The sequence below is a fragment of the Halictus rubicundus genome, chromosome 15, assembly GCF_050948215.1.
Source record: "Halictus rubicundus isolate RS-2024b chromosome 15, iyHalRubi1_principal, whole genome shotgun sequence".
Taxonomy (NCBI): Eukaryota; Metazoa; Arthropoda; class Insecta; order Hymenoptera; family Halictidae; genus Halictus; species Halictus rubicundus.
This window is the reverse complement of record NC_135163.1, coordinates 4,973,118-4,998,119: the sequence shown is the minus strand read 5'-3', so window position 1 is coordinate 4,998,119 and position 25,002 is coordinate 4,973,118. Positions and strand designations below refer to the sequence as shown.

General features: G+C 40.1%; 1 protein-coding gene and 1 long non-coding RNA gene across 11 annotated transcripts in view; both read right to left on the bottom strand.

Moving 5' to 3' along the window:
- Rh50 (Rhesus blood group-associated glycoprotein Rh50) overlaps positions 1-18,076 on the bottom strand; it is a 43,983-nt gene extending 25,907 nt beyond the window's left edge. The window contains exons 1-4 of one of the 10 annotated variants that reach the window (XM_076801574.1): positions 13,244-13,354; positions 7,938-8,344; positions 5,309-5,420; positions 4,275-4,331 (exon numbers count right to left, since the gene is read on the bottom strand). In XM_076801574.1, coding sequence (XP_076657689.1) covers positions 4,275-4,331; positions 5,309-5,420; positions 7,938-7,946 — 178 coding nt within the window. In that variant the 5' untranslated portion in view covers positions 7,947-8,344; positions 13,244-13,354. Of the gene's footprint in view, positions 1-4,274; positions 4,332-5,308; positions 5,421-7,937; positions 8,345-13,140; positions 13,355-17,943 lie in introns of those variants that run through there. The other 9 variants (XM_076801579.1, XM_076801575.1, XM_076801576.1 and 6 more) reach the window with 9 other exon arrangements.
- A 1,750-nt stretch (positions 18,077-19,826) lies between these two features.
- Positions 19,827-21,173, bottom strand: LOC143361341 (uncharacterized). The gene is made up of 2 exons (XR_013083439.1): positions 21,081-21,173; positions 19,827-20,806 (listed from the first exon to the last, which is right to left on the bottom strand). It is a non-coding gene; the product is annotated as an uncharacterized LOC143361341 (long non-coding RNA).
- Positions 21,174-25,002: the final 3,829 nt, after the last annotated feature.

The following is a 25,002-nucleotide window of genomic DNA, read 5'->3' as shown; positions in this document are numbered from 1 at the left end:
TCCGAGGCTTCGTTAAGGAGTTATTAACGAAAAACAAGGACCAATCACAGCGCGGTTTCTACGGACGGAGTCCGGCCAGGCCAATGGCAACACCGCGCTCAGCTGTAGCCGCGGTCCGATTGGTCCAAGTTTTTCGTTGATAACTCGTAAACAAAGCCTCGGAGAACACTTTCGCAAAGGAAAAAGTTACTTGAAATGATCTGAGGAATCTCCTCTTTCGAGGAATTACATTTTTGGGTCACCCTGTATGTTGTCTGTCTAACAAACGCTATCAGTATCATGGAAGAAAGGAGCTAACATTGGCAAAATTTGAATGTAAATGTGATATATCTTCGACATGATTAAATAGAAAAGCTTCACACAGAGCAACTTCCGAATACTAACAATTAATACTAACTGCTACCGAATCCTCGATTGAACGAGAATATGTGTTTCGAATTATTATGAAAAATGGCGCAAATACGTTGGTAAAAATTTCATAAAAAGATAATTGAAAACGTGTTTTGTCACCGCATGAGTATTGCCTCACCGATGTAAGTAACAGTAAAGTCTTGATCCAAGTCTAATCCTCGGGTCTGGGCTGTGACATACATCGTGTAGGGACCGCGGGACGCGACTGTTAGTCCTCTGGCTGCGAATACCGAAATTAACGTTTAACGCGTGCTGGTGACGAAGCTTTCGCAACCGGAAAGTTCGCCACCGTGTTGTTCTTCATGGGATAATGGCGGCGAGGGAACGCGCGTCCCTGTTAACCCGAGACTGCGCCAAAATTTCAGTTTGCGGAGTTCCAATTACACGATTGTCAACGATCGCGTTTTCCCGGTGAACGCTACACGCAATATACATTGGACGAAAAAGGTATTGACGCAATTAGTTTCGTTGCGGTAATGTCAATTACAACATTTAACGTATTGATATACAATTTCGTTTTCACAGTTACTTGTTGTTTCGTGTTCGACGGCGCCTTGTGCCCGTCTCGTGATACTGTTTCTTTAATTAAAAATTTACATTATAACTGCAGAATTTAATTAAATTCGTTGCACATTTCCTGAACGAGATTATTCCCGTGTCATTTAATTAACACGTTTGCGACCGGGACACGTGGGCATGAACTTACAGCTAACGCAATTGAGCTTCTCACGAAGATTGAAAACCAGTCTCCTTCAGTGACTGAACAGGGCCACTCGTTAATTGTTAATGAGACCGGATTAATTTTGGGTACAAGATTGATTGCCTTCTGTTGCCCAGCTGCTTCGCGATTAACACAACCTACTACCGTTATAACAATAAATTATGTATTAAAATAGTACCCTTTTTTAAGAATTTCTTGTAGCTATATTTTCTAACAATAAGAGAATATCAATTTTCGAAACTGACAGAGTTTTGTAACTCTTGAAACAGTCCATAATTGAAATTCAAGAAAAATCTACAGAAATCTGTACTTTCCGGAGTACATAGCAGTCAAATGGTAATTACTTAATTGGGTGGGACGTTACGTTTAAATAAACAATTACGAATTCCATTACCGGTACCATGTTAGCAATTATTTGTACTTTTCAGTTTGTCATTTACGGTTTCGATTAATTTCAAGCTCCAATCGATTTATTAGCTGATTTTTTTCATTCGTTTGTTCGAAAATGGTAAAATATCCGAAGAAAAAGGGAAACTGAAATACAACGGGTGAATTCGAGAACTGTGATATTCGCATGTTCAGATTCAGTTTAAACATCTTTGCCCTTCGGCAAAAGATCCTAAAACTCTAAAAGGTCCTGCAGGGAATTTTTCATTGCCAGGCGATCCCGAGAATGGCCATGTTTCAACTTTTCGATTTTAACTCCATGTCGCCGGGGAAACTTCGAGCCGTGAAAGTTTTGGTACGCGCCCGTTAACTGCACACCGTCGACGACGATGTTTCAGTGAAATTAATAGTCGTTATTATTAGCCGTAGCATTAACGGGGACGTTAACAGAAGTCCTCGAAGCGACAAAGTAAACGAACGAATTCATGCGGATTATTCGACGGGCGTTGATCAAACATTTCCGTCTGGTCAAAGACTAAATGAAATTATTGGACCACCACGCGCGCAGAAAAGCACGCTTTGCTAGAAATGTACTATTCATACAAGCGGACCGGATCCTTTCATGTCGCCGGTGTCGGTGCATCGTGCAGAATGTTAGTCTTGTTTCTTTCTCTGACGTGGAAGTTAACGCGAAAAGAACGCCTCGCTCGGTTCGAAGCGGAATAATTAATACGGCTGCGGAATTAGTGCGTTGAACAGACGAAAAGTATCCGCGCATCGAGTTACCTTTCCGGATTAATTTTAGGATTTCCAAAAGAGCGAGCGATTTCGAGTTCAAAAAAGCTTTAATTCACAGCGAATGCTCAATTACAAATATACTCAATGCAAAATTATTTTTTTCTTTTACTTTAGGTCGGTCTCCAATTTTTTCGAGAAAACTAAAGTCCGAAGAAAAGTAATTTCTATTCGGAGCTTTCGCCTTTCGACCATAAATCCGAAGATCCTGCAGAGTTCTGTGATTTACGTGACTGCGTTTAACGTACAGGGTGGACCAATAATTTTGACCGCCGTTATTTGTAATAATATGAAAAAATTGTGTATACAAAATTTGCACGATACGGAGGGAGGAATATTGTGAACAACAATATTGTTGTGATCAATTTTTAGTATTTTCTCTGTAATTCTGACCAAGTATAACTTTTTAAAATTTTGTTCAAGCCATGTAGTAATTATTGTAATTTTCTAAAAAAAAAAATCCAAGTCGTATGGTATAAAAATAGTGTTATGATTTACTCTAGATAGGTATGCATTTACGTATTGAAAATTATTTCGATAATATTTCGTTGACTATTAGATTTAGGACACGTGAAGGTCAATACACGTTTGCGTATAATACAGGTCATTCCGTTTAAAGAAATCAAGGTGACCTTGAAATCTCTGAACACCTACATCCATATAAAAAATTATTGCATCACAATATGCCCCCCTCTATCACATGCAAGCTTTGTATATATAAAATTTTTACATTATTACAAATAAAAATGTTTTTAATGGCCAATCTTGCAATATTCAATTTATTGCTAATAATCCCTTAACAGGATATGTTCAATATTTACAGACCCAAAATACACGGGTTGGACAAAATAGTGGAAACATCGTTTTCAGTTACGAAAAAATCGTATCAGTTACGAAAAAATAGAGGTTAAATAGAAAAGTGTTTCTCCCTTTAATAATTTCGATAAATCTGTCTTGTTTTTCTGTTATACTCGTTTTTGACATAAATGCATAAAACCTGCAGTCCACGGAACTATGAAAGCAACCACATTCTACCGTCGTAGAACGTTCCCTATTGATTTCGCAAATGGTTTTTGGTTTTATTTTTTCGTGACGTCCACTTGATACGGTTAGAGTCGAATGGTAAAAGTGCAAATTCGAGTGGTTTTATTGGACACGCTCGAAACGGAATATAAAAATACAAAAATTGTTTCCGATATTAATCGAACCACTTGAACGGGTTCTTCCAGAGGAAGACTTTCACTCAAGAAGCACCTTGAAAATTCAATTTGGTTCGTTTCTTGCTAAAAATATTATTCAAACGGAAATCGATCTCAAATACAAATATAAAATGTTTTTTCCAAATCCGCAATTATTTTTGCACCAACTTAATATTTTCAATTTCGATGTTGCTGCGAATCCATAAAATCCGCAGTTCATTGCAAACAATTTTCTAAATATCGAAGTTTCCGTTATTTTGTCCGACGCTCGCGGTACGTGCACAACGAGGTTAATAAAATTCGCAAGATTGGTCGACTCGAATTAATTTTTAAACTGTAAATTCCCAGTGAATGGATTAAAGCGTTATTAGATAACAAAAAAGAGAGTTAAAACCATTCGGTCCGAAGCTCGGGAACGAATCGCAGTTTATGGTTCCCCGTTTTTTCATTTTTTTTCCCCGCTCGGAGAACAAAGCGCACAGGATCAACAGGATTCTCGGCTTGTTAAGGGAATAAAGATTCATCTCCGTTTGATTCTCGCCGTGCACGCCGGACCCCGGCGAACAATCTCGGAGAACAAGTTCCTCAATTTCGCGTTTTGTTTCGTTTTGTTTTTGTTCGAGGGGTGGGGTGTGGTTATGTCTCTATTTTGTTCGCTTTTTTATTTTCTGTATACGCATCTCCGGGGAGAGAGAATTCTGGGAACTCATTTCTCGTCGAGGCGAATACAAATACGGAATTAAGTAATTCGATTTACTCACTTGGATAAATTCGCAACGCGTCCGGCTCCTTGACTGATCTCCAGTTCTCGCGGTTACCTGAAAGTTTAATTACTCCGTCACACAGCGCCTGACGACACACCCGGAAGATTTTTTCGTTTTTGTTCCAGCAGGAACAGATTCACTTTTTATTGACGCAGAAAGCATTGTAGTCGGAGAACCGGTTAAAATTTTCGAGAAAAAATAGTTGAAATGTTACCTCAAATAATCGTTGTTCTATAATTCAAATGAAATGCTATATTAAATAAACAGTAGAATTTCTGCAAATAAAAAAAAAGCGTTCCTTGACGATGGAAATACAATCTCCACTCGATAAATGTCCCGAATATCTAGGTTATAATTGTCCTTTCCCACGTGTTCAACAGTGGATCAAAGAATAGTATCTTCTAAACGATAATTGTCTCTGGCCAGACCCATCCTTTGAACAATTATCGAGTAGACACTGTAGATCGAGGAAACAGGTAATACTAAAATGCCAGGAACCATAATATTTTCGAACTCGATTTTCCCGAAAACGAGGCGTCATATAAAGAAAGTTTATCCCATAAATTTTGATTTATTTAAGTTTACGAAATTTTAAAGTGCTTTTCCAAGAGAACGGTTCACTTGCGATTCTCTGAGACTTTCCTCGAGTACTATACGATGCAACGGAAAGAAAAATGTTGGCCTTGAAAATCATATGAAGCGGACCAAACGTTGTAACGTAATAGTTGTCAATTTTGACCCGGCGAACTATAATAACTGCACGCGCTCGTTTGGCATTACTTTTTAGAACAGTACTTTCAGGTTGTTTCTTTTTCGTTACGGTGCCTTTTAAAAAATTAGTGTATAACGCGGTTGCAATGCAATTACCGATCCGATGCCGGAAGCCTGCGAATATTTCACGATAAGGAACCGCCGCAGTATGTGATAACCTGCGCCGTTGCATAACTCATGGTCGCGGGAGATGTGGTGCGCGCGCGCGTGCAAATGGACACCGACTTGCGTGATTTTTCTTTTTTTTTTTAGTAAATTACCTCTCGCCTCCGGGCCATATGTCATCAGCGCGCCCATTAGCACAATTAGGATGACTTGGACGAAGAACAGCAGACATACTTGCTGCTTTCCGCTCGCCGTCGAGAACATTCCCTATATTCAACATGAAAAAATAAACAAACTGTAATACATCATTTATTTCACGGAAGTTGATCTCGCTCGGAGTTTCAACCCTGTCGTTGAAAATGTTTCGATAACAAATCATGATTACACAATAACATTGCAGTTAGAGAAATTACAGCTAGCGGGGATATAGTAATTGTTGGATTAAAGTTGTGCATTGCAAATAGAATCTAATAATTTCATGCGGGCGAAGCCGATCGATGCTTCTGTAATGAAATCTCGATAATCCGTTAATCGTTTATAGGGATAATATTTGTAGAGGAAACTGCGCGCGGAAACGATAGTCGAGTTATTCGGTATAATTAGATCGCATAGTAGGGAAGCAAAAATTTCAGTCGTTTTCGATCATGTCACGTGCATGCAGTTGCCTGGTGTACATCAACGTTGTCGATAAAGCTCCGATCAATTAATCTCTGTGACAATATTTAGCAGAAAGGTATGCACACAAATTAATCAATAATACAAATATCCGGTACCCGTTTTACTTTAGTAATTGTGCCGCGAGAAAAATTTAATCCGTTTTTAAACTGATTTTTTCCAAGATCAAAGAATCGCGTAAGAAATATATTCCAAATTCTCAGAATCGAAGAAGACTCGCGTAAAAAATATATTCCAAATTTTCGGAAGTAACGATGCCCCCGCGATTTATTATACATATAGATGCTTATAGCGAGTGCCATTGGTACTCTTCGATTCTTTTAATTTGTTTACTATTTCGAAACGCATCTGCTAATTTCTTTTTTTCATAAATGCATAAAACCCACGGCTTTTTAATGACCGTACGTCATCTTCGCAGTTAACGAATATCACCGCGATGAAAACGTGACAGCTTCGAACTAATAAATTCGTTGGAACGACCTAAACAATTAGTAGCCGGACGGAACCGTGTTAAACGAGTAAGCTTTCAGGCACAGCTCCTGCAACACACGCTGCCTACACTATTTGAGTTGTTTTGCGTCCCAGTTATCCGCAAGATTGAACGCAAAAAGCGTACAGCGCGTAGCATGCAGTCATCGCGCATCATCATACGTATTACTGGTTTATAAGGTTACGTAGGTACGAGTGTTCTTTAAATTAATATCGCGACGTTTCAAACTCGTAAACGAGACCTGCGATATTGCCCTAATGACTGTAATTATAACTGTTATTTATTGTACGAAATTAATCGGAAATAATTCGTATCTACCCTCGAGGGGATATTTAAAGCAATTTTAAACAATTTAGTCAATTTTAGACAATTTATGAGATAACGATTAGATTATTGTTGATCCAATATTTTAAAATATTTGTATAGATGATTGACTATACTTCAAGATGGCACAGTGCAATTTTTATGCGATTATCTTTATTAAATTCTCGATTATCAAATTATTGGTATCGTATTAATAAACTGATCAATCTTCTTCAAATTTGACACACGTTTAAAATATTTTAGTTCCGCTTGAAGAATTTTCAATTTTAATGAATTTCTGTCATCTTGTCAAAAAATTTTATTCTGTATCTTTTTTTAGTTCATCAAACGAAGAGACTTCTGTTTTATGCGTGTGTGCAATTTGATGGAACTTGAGGAATTCGTTACTGAGATATCATGGTAGCTATGAAAAGTGATTTCCTGTAGGAATCATAAGATAACTTAAATAATGATAAAGACAATTACTTTGAAATTGTATAGAAAATTTTGAAACACTTGATCTACAATAACCGAACTATTTTTATCCCACAAATTGTTTCAAATTGAGGGCTCCAAATGGTAATGCCCCCTCAGCAATAATCCTGCGATCAATTCATTACGAACGTAAATGATCACGTATTATGTATTCAGAGCAACGTAGAAGGCGGCCATTTGCCAGAAAAGAAGGATTTTAAAAAGTGACTAGATCTTGGGAAGCTGTTGTATTCTGCAGGCTCCAAGAAACTGTAAACTCACAATTATTCAAAATGATGAAAAAGTTGTAATAAATTTTCAAAGCTGTTTCTCTACAAAACGAAACCTCAAACTCAAAAACTGTATTCCATATTTTCCACTTATTTTTTCTTCTAACACTAGGCTCACGGAGCACTAAAAATGACTACTTTACATTACTCTTATAAAAATAACGTGAATATATCTATCAAAATTTGTGGCCATTTCTTAAAATAATATATTCCCAAAGAAATAAATTTGTTAAATAATTCCTCATGGATGCATCTCTGCAATCTCAATATTTTAAAAATAGTAGAATCCGTCATTTTGACGGACCCCGTAAACCTAGTGTTAACAACTTTCTCGTCACTCCGCCGATAAATAATGGTGGGCTTACGCTTTCTTCGAATAACAACAGCTTATCGATATTTCAGCTTTTCAGCGTGCTCCTTTCGGCGGAGGACAATCGAAAATGTCGGTGGCATGCAGACGAGGCGGTGGTAAACGTGCGACGAAAATCTGAACGACGATGTTAAACTTTCGCGTGACGATTGTCATCGGGAGTGACATCGCCGGCGCAATACCTTTCCCATTTTGATTTGGACACCGTTTATTTCCTCGGCCGGCAGAAGCTTCGTATCTCCTCACTGGTTGTCGATCATTTCACTCGGTCGCACAGGGACACGCGCACACACGTACACTATACCGTGCGCTCGCCCCGCGTACTTGTGCGCGCACACACACACACACACGCTTACACGCCGGTGCTTTTATTGTTTCTCGATTCCGTCTCGCGGACAGGATTTCTCGTGAACGACGCAAGCTGCTTGTCCCGAGCGTAGTCCGCTTCTAAACGAGGGTACCCTTAATTTGTACAATGATGGCCTAGGCTGCAACGGAGATCGATGGGGCAATGACTGTGACGATGATTGTCGACGCAGAAGTGCGCGAAAACTGATCGGTTTGACCGTTTCGCTGCGACGGGAGTCGGCTGAAAGCATCGCGATTGACAATAACAATTTCATTATTCGAGCGGCGGTCAACTCTATTCGGGGAAACCGTTGGTAATTAAGGTTACATTAAGGTTAATTAAAGTTACAGGTACCGATTTTACATTACAGTGGAACTCCGTTCATCTGACCTCATTTGCCAATTTATAAACATCCCATTTTATATAAACGTCCTAGTACGTTCACCCATTCAAAAATGTCAATTCGTGTGATAAAGAAGTTTCTTTTATTAGAATAATTGCCCCTTCCCCCCGCCTCCGATTCAAACATTTTGTTCCCGAAAGATTTTGTCTGTTATCGATAAAAACAGCAGAAACAAAAATCTAGGTGAAAATCTTTCCCGGCACGTGTAGGGTAAGGGACCAATTAATGTGCAATTACCTTGTGCCTATGTTAATTATAATTATTTTTGAAGCATAATGACTATTAAAAAGGAAATATTAAATATTTTCATTAAAATCGGTGGATATGTATATTACTTACATATTTCTTTTTTCACTATGCTTTAAAAATAAGTATAATGAATATGGGTACAGTAATTGGTACAGTGATTGGGTCGCTTACCTTACATATCTTCTGTGCCAGTAAATGTAGAGAAAGAAGAAACATTATTTTGTAGATTCAGGAAGTATTTTCACACGAATTTTTAGGTTTTATACTGTACACTTACTGCCACATACGATACGAAGCACAGTGAAGTCTCGATCTAAGTCCAATCCTCGGGTCCGTGCTGTGACGCAGATCGTGCAAGACTAGTATTTTCTTGTGACCGCGACGACCGCGTCGAACGTAGAAAAGGACAGCGAGTGTAAACACGAAGCACGCGGTCTACATACAGTCAATTAAATCAGTGCTCCGCAACCTTTTATTATACTCGGCGTACCAACGTTTTTACGACAAATCCGTGGCACCCCACAAGTAAAAGCTGGCAAATAAAAAATAAAAACACAATGAATATTAACCCTTTGCACTCGAGTGGTGACTCTGAAGCACCACTACAAATTGTTGTGGCATTATTTCAAAGAAATTACAAAAAATATTGCAAAATATTTGTTACATTACAAGATTTGTATTCAATAGATTACTAAACATTTAAATATTATATGTGGAAATCGGATCAGTTTCGTACGAATAAAATGAAAATATTCCAAGACGGAAGAAAAATTTAGTTTTACAATGACAATACCACCGAGTGCAAAAGGTTAATAATATAATATAATAAAAGTATAATAATATTATAATAGTATTATAATAGAAAATATAATATTTTCGAGAAAATCGCGGCACAGCGGTTGCGGAGCACTGAATTAAATATAGTTCAAGCTATATCGTGTTTAGTGTCGTTTCAATCAGAAAAACGCCACGAATATAAGTCGGTGAAAGTCCCGTAAAAAAATAATTAAAAATAAAGGAGTTTTGTAATTGAATTGGTGGTGATTCACACCGATATGGTAGGCGGGGTATGCCCCCCGGTGGAGGGGATACGCGAGCTAAGATCATGTAGTTTCGTTCGGCTTAAATCGAGGCTTTACTGTACTATTGTATTCGATACTCGATAAGCTCTCAAATACAAATTAGAAATATATTTCACACGTTTAAATAGAAATTGCCAAGGTATTCGTCAACTGATTTATGCGTTAAATAGAAGTATTAAAATTTATTAAGTATTCTATTTTTTAATAGAAGTATTTGATAGTGTATTTCAAAGCATTCGACGCTGCCCGATCGCTGCATAAGAGACATTCATCGCGAAAGATTATCCTCTTGCTTTTCAGTCTATACAATCGGATTCAGCGAAAATCTCCGATACGTGTATTGTTTATCCATTTATTCCGAGCGCGATCCAATTACACCGCGATTGATCCTGATTGACCCCGTCGTCTAAATCTCCCCCACGGATATACGCTATTCCCTTAATACCGATGCTGCGTTTGACGTTCGCCTGCCGTCCGACAGTTGCGAGCTCGCCTCCGAGCGTGTTCGCATGCTGAAAAATATACCCACTCGTATATAAAACTAGAATTATTAGTCCTGCAGAGGCTGGATCGATCTTCGACGCGAAACGGCCCACGGTTACGATCGTAAAAAAGAGGATTGTAAAATATTAATGACTGACATCGTCCGCGATCTCTGCCAGATTCCGCGAGAGATTTCTATGTCAGCGAGGGGATCATCGGTTCCGCGAGTCGGTCATCCGCTCGATCAATTTAATAACATCATTTAATCAATTTCATAACATTATTTGCCGGGCACCTATAACATAGGTGGAATTAAGTCAAAAATTCTCATGACATGGAATAGGTTAAAACCTTTCCCACCTACCAAAAAATTTTGTGTCATTTATTTTCTCTTAAGTTTTTAATTTAAATTGTATTTTTTGATCGCGAATGGAGCCCCGGGCTGCCAGATCCACCGTTGCCGATCACACTGTACAATCGTCGCGTGTTTCATCAAAGAAAATCTGCAGTAAACAGTGCAAGACCGTTCGCGAATAATAAATAACAGGGACATGTCGATTGCTCGTCGTTTCGTTCGATTAAATAATAACGCGGTATCGATCGAAGGATTGCCCCTTCGATGTTCCACAGATTCATGTCACGCGACCACCATCGATCCTTTCAGATGCATAAACAATGGGATGAAGCTACGACAGTGTTGTTTGCGCGACTTCATACGGAATAATGAAATTGCCGTAACGGTTGTTTCGCGTGCAACATTTAAATCGTCGTTCAAACGCGTTCCCTTCGATAGGGCACGTCGATGTTTCTTTAAAAGTTGTTAACAAAAACACATGTCTTCAAAGCAGTTCATTACTAAAAGCCTTGACAAAATTCTTTGCACATTTATATTTTAGCCAAAAATACTTATATATACAGTAACGAGCAAAACTGTTTGCTGAAAAGTGGAAAAATTGCCATTTTTCACGATTTTCGACTTAAAATCGCACTTTTAATCGTTTATAACTCGTAAACGAATCAACCAATATCGATGACATTTTCAGCATGGATACAATTTATTCAAGCGAATCGAATACATTCTTTAAATTTTCAATACAGGCTCAGATAAAAAAGCTAAAAAAACCAACTTTTACTATTTCTTTTGCGATTCCGACCAATTCAAACTTTTCTCAACAATTTTTTACACCTCGTCTAATAAAACTAATCCTTCCAACTTCTCAATAAAATTCAAGTCATTTGATCTGAATTTTAAAAAGTTATGTTGCTTCAAATAGTGTGGACTCAGTTTTGCTCGTATATATGAGTTTGTGTTATGTACAATTCAGATTTCGTCGGTTCGGATAACCGAGGTTCCACTAAATCGTCAATTGGAGAAGCAAATATGTTCCGAATTGTGTCGTGTTTGGTCTTGAACGAATCCGAAAAATGTCACGAATATATCGTCGAAGGTTTTACAAATAAATAATTGCAAACGAAGAAGTTTGGTCATTGGGTTGGTATCGTCTCATCGATACAGCTGATGCCGTATATCACGTTAGATTTCTTGGCAACGGAGGCAGTGGGTCCTTCGAGGGGGGAATATCCCGCGGCAGTGAGAATAAATTTTTCAAAAATATATCCTGGACATCTCATTCCACGTAGATCGAATCATTACTGTGCCGCGGTCCTCGCTTATCATTGGGTCGCGAGACGCAGAAAAGGGCCAGCCAACAAATCTAATAATTTAAACGAGTTCGTGACTGGCCGTACCAATCGCCGATAAAAAGGAAATTCTATTTTAACCCGCGGTCAAGAAAATATCGGTTCGAACCAATATTGAACCGAGCAAATTGATTCCCAGTTCGGTCGGTAGTTCCGTGCACTCAGCGCAAAGACGAGAGGAAGGGTGGGAGGGAGGAGGAGGAGGAGAGGAGACGTCGAAAAGGGAAACGCGACTCGTTGGTTATTCGAGCGAGCTCGCTCATCGTTATTCTAAAAAAGCTTCCGCGCTCCTTAAGATAAATCGCATAATTTATGAACGCAGCTTCCGTATAATCCTCTGCAGCGACTGCAGCTGTGATTTGCTTCTGTTTCCATCGGAAAGCTATTCGAATCGGTGCCGGCGCCCGGCGAACCGGCGCGAACTCCTCGCTCGGAAATAATTGTACGACTCGCAATCAACGCACGTACCGCGCACTAACACGCGAGCGCGATCTAAGAGGGCCCCGCGTATTCTTTGAGACGAAATTCCGGAAATATTCCGAGGATACTGCGAATTTCTATCGCTCGTTTGCCACCCGAAAAACTAAAAAAAGAAACGGAGCAACAACGCTCGTTTGCGGTCGTCTTCTAGTATCCTCTACTTGACAGCAATCATAATCAAAGGCCGGATTCTGTTCACAAACCTCTAACGAACTTCATTTTCTCCTCACTGTACATTTCTATATACAGTAGAGCCTTGATTCTAAGACCCGGATCCTCGAATCCGCGCTGTGACGTATATCGTGTAGGACTTTTCTTACGACCGCGCCGAAAGTATACCGTGTTCAGTGACATTTCAATCAGAAAAATGCCACGAACAAGCCGGCCAAAGTCCCGAAAAATAATAATTAAATATAAAGGAAGTTTTGTGATTGGATTAGTAGTGGTTCACACCGACCCGGTATCGGATGACGCGGTATGTTTACATTGCTCGGCGACCTTGAATATACCCCCCAGTGAAGGGGGTAGGCGAACTAAGATCGTGTGGATCCGTTCGGCTTGAATCAAGACTTTACCGTAGATTCTTAAGATATAGACAATACAAATTTTCAAATCGAGAAAGAGATGATTTCTCTCACGGCTTAGCTTTTCGGGGCTCCGAGAGTACCGTCTTTCACAGTCGTCGAATTTTTGACGAAACCCTTTCGTTGTTCCAGCTGTTCCACCCCTCAGAAGACTCACACTCGTTTGCGATCTTCTCGCAGGATCTTCACTTTCGATTTCTCTCTCCGTTTCACCGCACTCGATCCGCGATCGGCCACTGCATCCGCCGGCGTCTAGTCGCGGGTTTATATAAACTCCTCGAGTTAGAAACAATTGGCCTTTTTATATAATTCCCGCGGAGCCGCTCCTCCAGAAATAGGCGTTTGTGTGTTCTACGGACGGGCGCGAGAGGGTCCTACGAAGTTCGCCGTCGCGAATTTTTCAAGCTGAAACACGAAACCACTTCGGTCGCCCGGCAATTACCGGGGCTAATTGAAAGTAGGCCGGCCAGAGAATGAGGATTTATTGTGTCCAGTCCATTCCTAAACGCTAATGACGCCGCGACGGCGAGTGCCGCGCGAACTGCGACGGCAGTAACGACCAGAAGGTCAACGGGAGCCTGGAAACGCAACGGGTGCAGCCCGGAGACCCCGATGTTGGCCCTAAGCCATATGAAGCGCAGAATGAAATTTTTCATCTTCTTCCTCCCAGCAAACGCGCCCCCCAAACGAAATTTATCTTTCTTCATACCATTCGATAGGGCCCCCGAAGAAAACCTGCGGCTAGCTTCAAGACGGTACCCCTACCACAACTACCACACCACTGCTTCTAGTCTGCTTAACAAACAATTACGAAATAATTCATGAACAATGCTCCCGACGGCACACACGACTGTGAATTTTTTCCGAATTTTTCGATGCAGAATCGATTTTCAAAAAATTCCAGAAACTTGACCCTTTGCACTCGGCGCTATTTTCATTCTAAAACTAAATTTTTCCTCCGTCTTAGAATATTTTCATTTTATTCGTACGAAACTGATCCGATTTCCACATATAATAATTAAATGTATAGTGAACTATTAAATACGAATTTTATGATGTAACAACTATTTTGTAATATTTTTTGTAATTTCTTTGAAATAATGCCGCAACAATTTCTAGTGGTGATTCAGAGTCACCACTCGAGTGCTAAGGGTTAAAATTATTGATTGTATACTGAACGTATATTATTATGGTTATTAACGTGTATTTTTCGGGTTAGGTAAACGAGAAATTTCTGGAATTATTTAAAAATCTTGTGGAATTTTTATGGAAAGAATGGCTGCCTTGGGATCTTCGCCGAAAAGTGTTCTCGTTGAACAGACATTTTAGCATATTTACGATAAAAACTGCATTAAAAAAGCTCCTACAAAATAAATGATAAAGCTAAATTACCGTGAGCTATTTTTATTTGACAAATTGATATCGTATTTACTGACCAAGTGGTATGAAGATCATAACAGTAATGAATAATAATTTCAAGAGAATTATTAAGTATAATTAAACGAATAATTTTTCTCTTTTCGTTGATTCTATCACAGTCTTTACGTTATGGTAAAGTTTCAGATATTAGGAAGAAAGATTTTTCGTGACACGAGTTGCTTATTGAAACGATTACCACGTTGAATGCTATGTAGGTTATGTTTCACACGTCCTCTATTTAATCAAGAGTTTGTACGAGTTAAATATAGCTCGTGGATCGGATTTTATGCGAGACAAAAAATGTTCAAGGATCAACGTTTTCCAATTTGTTGACAGCTGATTGCTACGAAACAATATGTGAAATTAATGTATTTGCATCGATTGTCGAAGCCGACTGATTGGGGTGGGGGTGACGAGAAACCGATGGATCAGTGCGAAGGCAATTGAATATGCAAATGCACTTTGGTATTAGTAACCGCGTTCGAATATTCAAATTCATTTTGGAATTAGCAAACGCGTTCGAATCGTTCAATAAATCACGTGGTCTATAAACTAATGCGAAACTGTTTCTAACCTTCGTTTTGGAAAGAAAATTGGGAAAGAAAGTGGAATTTGGAAAGAGCACCCACGCGACAAAATCTGATTTAAGAATGCTGTATAAAGTTACTCTAGATGACGTGAACAATAACATTAGAAGAGAAAAAAGAAATTGTTACTAGAATAAACTATTTCTTGATTTACAGTTTTCAGTAGGAATAAGGAAATAATCCGGAAAGAAATTGTAAAGAGTTCGATCGAATGATACCTTTCATTAATCTTTTGTCCATTTAATTACCGAAGCTTTCGTTGTGTTTTACCGTTAAAAAAAAAGAGTTCAATCTCAACGGTACAATTCGACTTCGGGTCCATACTTGATCGAGTCTCTCGAACCGATCGGGAGAAGAAATTCCGCCTAACAGCGCCGGCTTAAATGAGATTTACGGGCTCGTTAACGGTCGAAATAAATTTTTAACTACACTTGGCCGCGTTAATTGGCTAACTGCTCTTCAACTTGCCACTTTCCATCGTTTCCACGACCTTCCCCGGCCACGCGCTTTCACTCCCCGCGAATGTCGGACGCTCGAATTCCGCCGAAAAACTTTTTTCCCCGAACAATATTCGCGAACAATACGAACGCTTGTCTCAACATTGCGATTTTCCTTATGTTTGCTTTGTCTCCGCTTGTAGTTTAATATGTTAAGGCAGTTTCGTCGTTGCGCAATGCATAATATTCTACGCTCGAGCGCATTTCGCCACACGTTTCGTAACTGAGTCCTTCTCGCAGCGATTTGCCGATTACAGTGATTTCTATATATATGTCGCCAAGGTCTCGACGATAAATGTCACGAAATTATCCCCTCTACCCTCGGGTATACCCTGTGAGAGGCATATAAGCTCGAGACGCCTCGGTAAACATAACATGGCTCGGGAATGTCTCCTGCACGATACAAGACACTGGCAAGACTCGTGTTGACATATATCGAGAATTCACTGTATTGCTTGCAAATAAGTTCCTATCGCGAGTAGACGAATGTAATAATAGAGCAATCTATTGTTCATTTCAATTTTAGTGCGACGATACCGTTGTAGAATAAATCCTTCGAAATCTAAATTAATGCGAAATATTTCTATTAACAATTCTTGAAAATACTCGAAATAAATGTGTATGAAGCTGATCCAGTATTTCCCACAGTTACGATGGTATAGAAAATTCCATGGAATTTTTCCCACCGCTTTTGTACCAACTGGTGAAAAAATAAATTTTCTTGAAATTATGAGCTGTTCTTCCAGAGTCTCGTAACGATATCTCGCGAGAATCGCTCGCCTATGCAATAGATGTCGCAGCGTTCGTATAATAGCGTGCTCGATTAGCCGGAAAACAGGCGATAGATCGATATCGATTCATAAATTCGCGAAAGTATGTCCTGTACGATCCTAGACGGAGATATTTACTATATTTACGAGCTACTTACTGGAGCACATTTTCCGGGACAGCTTACCGTGTCTCTCCAGAAAAGCCTGGATGGAACTGAACACTACTCCGCCAGTAATTTATGCCGTCATATCAGCAGCTTCGCTGGCTCTAAATTCGCGTTAAGCCGATCGGCTCGTTCGACGCGAACTTCTGCGAATACGGAACCCAATTTTTCCCAGTTAGAGATACCACTAAAAAACTGTAACAAGCTTTTACACACACGACATCGAAAATTACACTTGTACGTCGTGTATCCACGAATTTCGAACATGAGGCATTATATCGCTCGAATTAAATCCAAAAATACCAAATTAAAATTTAGCAAATACAGTCTTCACTCGATAAATGTCCCAGGTATCTAGGAGATAAAAGTCCCGGAACTATCCCCACTGCCGGGGACCACCGAGGGACCGAGAAGTTTCGTTGTAACTTTCTACTCGATATATGTCCAAAACACGGGTCTAACTATGGACATATATCGGCCAGGAGAGGCTATTCTTTTATTTGACAGCGAAGCTCTAGAGGCCTCGCGGCAGTGAGGACAGTTCTGGGACTTTTATCGGCTAGGCACTTGCGACATATATAGAGTAAACACTGTGATGTTTGTGATCGGTAGACTGCGGATGTTATTACGTTCATAATAAAATTGCGTACGTGAAATATGAAAATGTCAGAAAAATTAAAAAAATACTGTCGATATTATTGTCGATGTATTAATTCTATTTAAGAAAGGAAATCAATTTCTATCTTACTCCTAGTCATCGAAAACAATTTTTGGTAAAAGCCTTTGTATACGAATTTTTGTTTGCATAAAGACCTGCTATAATTTACCAATTACTAACAATATTTTTCAATGAATATTTAGACAAAAGTGATTTACAACGGATTATTGCCTGGCTATATTTCTACTCAGTAATGTTACTAAAAATTCGAGAATGTACAGAATCCTAAAATATGACTACAGCAAATAGAAATACGAATAAAAGAATGTCAAAAATTATACGAAAAATAGATCTGTAATTAGTAGAAATTAAACCGCAGTTAGTTTTTAAGTTTTGCATCAAACAGGAAATAATATTGGAAATTGGAAGAAAGAATCGATGTAAGAACGCAACTCTGAGATCACGTGTAAAAGTAGATGACCGACATAATATGTCCGTAATTAGACTGCTCACATTTATAACAAAGATGGACAAGTAGAATGCAAAACAGAAAAAACTTTATACGAATTTAAAAAGATTCTAATATTACTTCCGATTGGATCGAAGCTATCAAGAGACGAAATAAATATTTACCTTGTATTTTACAAACACAGAAAATTTATATTTCGCACGAAGAGCAGTCGAATGATTACCAACAAACTATTTTCCCAATCGTAGAAATTCCAAGCGTATTATAATATATTTAAAAAATGTTTTTCTTACGTTATGCGTCGCAGGTCTACTCCTGAAGACGAGCAAAATGGAACTCACGGCGAGCGGCTGCTCGATGTTGACGGATGTCACATGATCGATTCACAGTGGGACACGAATCGATCGCGACTGACGTACGTCAATTTGGTCACTGATTTAAACGACACTCTAAAAACCAGTGAAATTTCGTTGATATTTACACGCCGCGTCGTCGAGGAAGGAATTACTGGCAAAAAAAATTTAATCCCGTCAACGATAACGAGAATATTCCGCTGTGTGTACACAGCTGAAAGCTTGAGAGGCTAGTTTAAGGGCGTACCGAGAAAAGAAACAGCGAAACGATACTAAACTGCGCTTAATTTGTCTGCAAATATTTTTCCGGCCCGCTCGGAGCACTGTCGAGCAAATAAGACGTTTTCCCGGGGCGTTTCAGAAGTCGCGAGAATAGTATGATACGGCGGGTCATCGATCGATCAGAACTCTCGCGATGCTGTATCTCAACTGAAAACACCGAAATATTTTATAGTCTGTCGGTGGCGTTGGCGATGCCGTGGAAAAGTGGGACGAAAATCAATATGACTCAAGATTTCATTTATTCGCTTATAATAGAATTGAAAACTGAATTTTTCTGTCTCGACAGTTTTTTGTGACTTTCCGATTATAAATCTCGAGATACCGCAAAAAACCGCAGCTATTTCTACGGTCTGCAATTGCTGTTATGATTACTGAACTAAATCCAATAAAACAGAAAAGGTTCCAGTAGGTTCAAAAGCAGTTCTATACAAATATTTAAATTACGGGATATACCTGAATTCTTTGTATATGTCGCCGAGGCATGGCCGATAAATTTCGCGGAATTGTCCCCACTACCGCGGGGTATACCCTCAGAGTACCCATCGCTAATTACGCAGGGTAAGTATCATTGTCATTAGAAAAATGCCACGTGGCATCTGGAATATGCTCCATAAAAGAATAATGGAAAATAAAGAAGTTTTGTCATTGGATTGGTAGTGGTGTCCTGGCCTCACACCGATATACCTGACCCGTGTTATGTTTACAATCATCGGCGGCGACCATCGCTGTCCTTTTCTACGCTCGGCGCGGATCGGAGAATAGTGTTGTTGACATGTACCGAGAATTCACTGTACTACGAATTACATCGGTTACCTAAATAATTTTTTTGCTATCCTACCACCCTAAAGCCACATTTTCAGTTTCTCGAACATTTCGGAACGTCAGTTCGACGAAAGGAAAATACTATTAAAATTTGAATAATTTTCAACGGTTTCAATCTTCTTCTTCTTCATTTAGTTATAAATGAAATTCAATTGATATTAGTATTTGATGTAATTGGTATTAGATATTAATGAATCAGATTATACAGCAGTTTTCGATTTCTGAAATAATTAACTTTTTTTTCCATTTTTGTCCCAATTTTCATGCTTATAATAATTGAAAATGAACGTGTACTTTTTAGAAGCTACAATCGTGTCAAATTATAGGCGATATTATAAAATATTGAGTGGGAATAGACCGCTACTTTTTAATGTTGGCAGATTGCCAATACCGTATTGGATTTCGGAACTGCCACGTAAAACTTTCAAGGGAGTTACGATTTTCGAAAATAGAATGATTTAACTGTACGTCCGGATGCTACTTAAAAGTGAAATTTTTATGTAAATGTTGTGAATTGTATAGAGAGTTAGGACTATATAAACAATAAATATTAGAAATAAAGGGGGACGAAAATTCTTACTGTAATAGAATACACTTTCCATTTATTTTTCTATATGTCCTATAGTTTTGTCACGGGACGTACGAATGGAAAGAATTTAGGCGAATGGAAGGTATTGCCGAAATGATATCTCAGGGCAATGAACTCCAGCGCACACGTGTTCGAGTTCCCGTTTTCTTCGACGATTTATTTATTTATTATTTAGATCTTACAAAAGAACATATAATACATATTACAGCTTGACAGTAAATCCATAAGTAGTTTTATGAAACCTTAAACTTAGATTGTAGCGGTCTTACGTTCGTAGCTTAAAAACGATAAATCCTACCGAAAAGAACTGTCGTGTCCTCGAGAACGGATGGGTATACATAATACGCGCGTGACACGTGACATGTGACGCGGAGGACCAGTGAAAACAGGTATGTACATACGCATGTGTCCACTGTAGGACGTCCTCCTAGTATCGAAACAACGGCGAACGAAGAATGTCTAGGAGAGAAACAAAAGAGGGCCAGGAATATGTAAAAAAGAAGAAGAAGAAGGGAAGGAAAGAACGAAATCGTGGAACGGTGTGTATCCGCGTACGTCTTCGAGCACGCGAAGAGGAAGAACGAATCACACGAGCGTAACGTAGCCTGAAACGTTAGAGGCTAGAATACGAAAGCTAGGATAAGAACAGAACGGAAGTGGAACAGAAGGGACGAAACGAGAATCGAATAAAGCACAGCACACGTTTCCGATACATCGTTCGAACATGAAGAGAGTTACACCACCTTTTCAGACTTGCCGCCGGACGTGTGACGCTCGTTCGTCGCGAACTCGTTCATAATTACCACGAGTTTAACAATTAATGTTTGTGATCAGGCGCGGACCATGAATCATGTTATGACTTTCCTAACGACTAACACCGAACTTTCCTTATCTTTGGTACCTACGAGCTTAATATTTCCAGTGGATCCAAATGTGTCGTTTTGTGATTGTACGTGTCTGTTTCCAATTTTCGTGTTGTGTGATTGGACGAGTGAGTGCGTGAGCTGAGTAAGTGACTGGCTGACTGAATGACTCACTGACTGACTGACTCACTGAGTGGCTGAGTGAGTGAACAAAGTAAGTGAATGACTGACTGATTGACTCAATGAACTGACTTACTGAGTGAGTGAGTGAACAAAGTGAATGACTGACTGACTGACTGAATGACTGACTGACTGACTGATTGACTCACTGACTGACTGATTGATTCAATGAACTGACTGACTGACTAACTGACTGCGTGGCTGAGTGAGTGAGCAGAATAAGTGAATAACTGACTGACTGACTGAATGAGTAGCTGAGAGAGTGAGTGAGTAGAGTGACTGTCTGACTGACTGGCTGAGTGAGTGAGTGAGTGAGTGAGCAGAGTAAGTGAATGACTGACTCAATCACTGACTGACTGACTCGCTGAGTGGCTGAGTGAGTGAACAAAGTAAGTGAATGACTGACTGATTGACTCAATGAACTGACTGACTGAGTGAGTGAACAAAGTGAATGACTGACTGACTGACTCACTGACTGAGTGACTGACTGCGTGGCTGAGTGAGTGAGCAGAATAAGTGAATGACTGACTGACCGATTGACTGACTGACTGAGTGGCTGAGAGAGTGAGTGAGTAGAGTGACTGTCTGACTGACTGGCTGAGTGAGTGAGTGAGTGAGCAGAGTAAGTGAATGACCGACTCAATCACTGACTGACTGACTGGCTGAGTGGCTGAGTGAGTGAGCGGAGTAAGTGACTGACTGACTGACTCGCTGAGTGAGTGAGTGAGTGAGTGAAAGAAAGAGAAGGGGAGGGGGAGAGAGAGAGATTCGTTAGTTGTACTTAAGCCTATCTTACTTTACATATCCTATGCTCGAGAATCATTGAAAAAACTTCGAACGTCTCTAAACACATCACGTGGAATCACGAATCAGAGAGAACACGCGTCGCGCGGTAGACCGGCGAGTCCAGTGCGCTTTTTGTTTTCCTCGATCTCTTCAAAAATTATGTTTCCCTCGCCTCTATACCTATCGTTCGAATCGGAGAGGAATAATATCGTGGCGCACGCGGTACCCCGGTCGCTGAATCTTTTTCCTTATTCGCATAGCTTTCGGGAATTTTCTACTTTTGTTTTTCTATTATCTTTTTTTTTTAGTCTCCTCTCTCTCTCTATCCTAGGTGTTTCCCGTATGATTCTTTTGTCCTCGTTTCATTTCCTCTTTCATCTTATTTTTCTTTTTTTTTTTTCGTTCATTTTTGTACGCGTGCGCGCGTCTCGATTGACAACAGACGTCGTGCCACAAAATGCCATCGTGCTGGACGCCTGGATGACGAAGTACGACGAAGTCGACGAAGAACAATCACGATGAGAAGAAAGTTTTTAGGCTAAAGTGACGCGGGACGCCGTGCAACTCCTTTGTCCTGCGGCGATCACGGAAATGGAACCCTGGAAAATGATTCTCAGAACTTGTCCAGCAAGCGTTAGACCAGAAAACTTGCGCTGAACTATTACAGTTTCCGCTTTCGGAATCCAGCGATCCGTTCTCGTTTCGCATTCTACGGATTCTGTGATATGTCACCAAATTTTTTTTTTTTTTCTTTTTTCCAGAACACGAACGTTCAAACCAGTAAACTATTCAAATATCATAGCGCCTCTCTTCAGCTGTTACAATTATATTCGATACAATTCGATTCAACCGAGAGCAGGCAAACTGTTCCAATTGTTCGACCAAGTTGCAAAACGCTCTTTCGCCACGATTAAAAAAGATTTCTCCGTGAGTGATCGTTCGCGCGGAGGCAGGATTCTCGCGACGTCCCGTGTCGATTATTATTTACGATACTGCGACTAGAGCAGAGTAGAAAAAACGGTGCATCGGCGCTTGTCTCAGTTACACGATTGTAGTTAACTACGGTTGCAGCGATTAATCGCGTTCTCGCCTCATTTAGCTCGGACCGACTTCTCCATCAACTTACCCCATATCGTTTCCGGTCACGTCATTTTGCAGTCCGACCATTCATATACTATACATATATCGCGATACTATATATGATAACGCATATACTATGACAAACAATTTCAACATTATCGATAATTTCCTATTACTCTCTCTTTTACTTTTCCGTGTCATTTTACCTTTCCCGTGCGCGTGCGCGCGCGCGCGCGCGGAGGGGTATGCGATACTCCACGTTATCAGTCGGTCGTTATCAGTGACAATGTTTCGACACGATACCACGATTCATTCTCGTCTCTCTCGTTGGATCAACCCTCGCGCTACCAAAGACGACGCAAACGTCCGTCTCCTCCTGCCAATATTTAATTTTTAGAATATAGCATCGCTTTCGAATTAATCCTGCGGAGACGGTCTAGAAGATGCGTGTAAAGTAAAGTCTTGTACAAACATTTGTAAACAGGTGAATCGTAAAAACGGTCAGAAACGAGCCATCCAATGAAATTTGCTTGTCTTTGTACTTATTGTAGATGCGCCTATGTATAAATCGGTGTAACGATAAGCGTTTCGGAACGAAGAGCTCCGCAGGATTAATAGAAAGAGGGTGGGGTCACGTAGAAAAGTATAAAAAGTCGCGTAGAAACGATCACAATGGTAAAAAATTGTAAATTCGAATAAAAAAAGACGCTGGTTTCGCGCGCAACTTAACGAGTCACTCTTATCCGCTATACAGTGTTTACTCGATACATGTCCCGAATGCCTAGCCGATAAACGTCGCAGAACTACCCACACTACCGCGGGGTGTACCCCGTGGGGGGTCAAGAAGTTCGAGAGACCTCGGTCGGTTGCGTGGATGAAACAATAGTGTCTCCTTGCCGATATATGTCAGTGGCTAGACCGGTGTTTTGGACATGTATTGAGTAAACACTGTAAATACAATTCTCTCGAACCTTTCCGGCATCGGTTCGAAATCGATGGCAACGCAATTCGATCATGCCCTGGTCCGCGTTTATGGTAGCGCGTAGGCTGGTGAAGGTGACGGGTAGCAGAACGAAAAATAAACCGGAAGGACCCCGAGCCTTTCCAGACTTTTTCGTCTGCGCACCGCCCCCCGATCTCGTCACGATGATGCTATGAAATTATAGTCGAACGCAGACGATCCGTTGGATCAACTTATATAGGCATATTTGGTCACGCAGTGCACCCTTCCTGGAAGTGGTTCTCGTGTACCCCGTGTTGAATTCCTTCAACCCTTCGTTTCGTGATCTGCAGCAGTATCGGCGGAACGTGTTATTCGAAGGAGCCGGTTGCTGTTTTTCGTAATTTCGGCGCCGGTTGTTTTTTAAGAGGATCTTAATAAGATAAGGTGGCTCGCCAAGTTCCGTGCCTCTTCAGGAATACAGAATTCATGTATGAGGATCCTCGATTTTACTCCGCGTTTCATGATCCCGAACGATGTGAAAATTGTTATCCGGATAACGGCTCCTCCGATTCACGGTTGAATATTTTAGACGAATCTCGGAAGAGAACGCCCCGACATTATTATGTATGGAAATCGCTCTGCCGCTTTAGAACCATAACCGGCAGAATTTATGGTAATTATTCGGAGCCACGGCCGCTACATCACCGATTTAGATGAACATCGATAATAAAATTATGCTGGTTCTAAAGCTGTGCTTAGAAATATTTTGGCAAATTCTAAAATAGAGAAACCGAAAGTATTCTCTCCGTAACTGTATCTTAGACAGTTCTAGGAGAGGTCATCTAGAGGTCATTCTTTGTAGCGCACCGACCGTCCTATATTTTTTCGAGCCCGAAACTTTAAATCGCTCGTTACACAAATAATTATAATCGTAATTGTATCATGTTGGGTGTCGTTTTAAACAGAAAAACGAGACGAATGCAATGGCAAGAGTTTCATGAAAAATATCAAAAACTAATAAAGTTGCAATTTTTTACTTCGCTTACTCCACCCCTGGTTGGGTCGGTCGGTTATTGTGTTTACCGCTTGACTGGTTCCAAGGGGGATCCCCCAGCGGTGGGGATACAACTTGGACAGTTACGGTAGAGATCTGTTCGACAGTTACGGTGAGAATACTGTATTTCGCTTTCTATAAGGGCTTCGAAGGAACAACCGAAAAATACTGTTATTTTACAGTTCGGTAGAAGTCTGAAGTCTGAATATCTTTAATAAATTTCGTGTTAGTGCGTGCGATCGGAAACTCTTTGCCAGGCGTTGTAGACTGGTGGTCCGCAAAAATTGTTCTTTGTGAACGTTCACGTTTATCCGAGTCTCTCTCGCGTTCTCCCGTTCGACACAGTCGGCTGCATCGGGACCAGCCCGATTAATCGACACCCGCAAGTCGAGCACCGGCT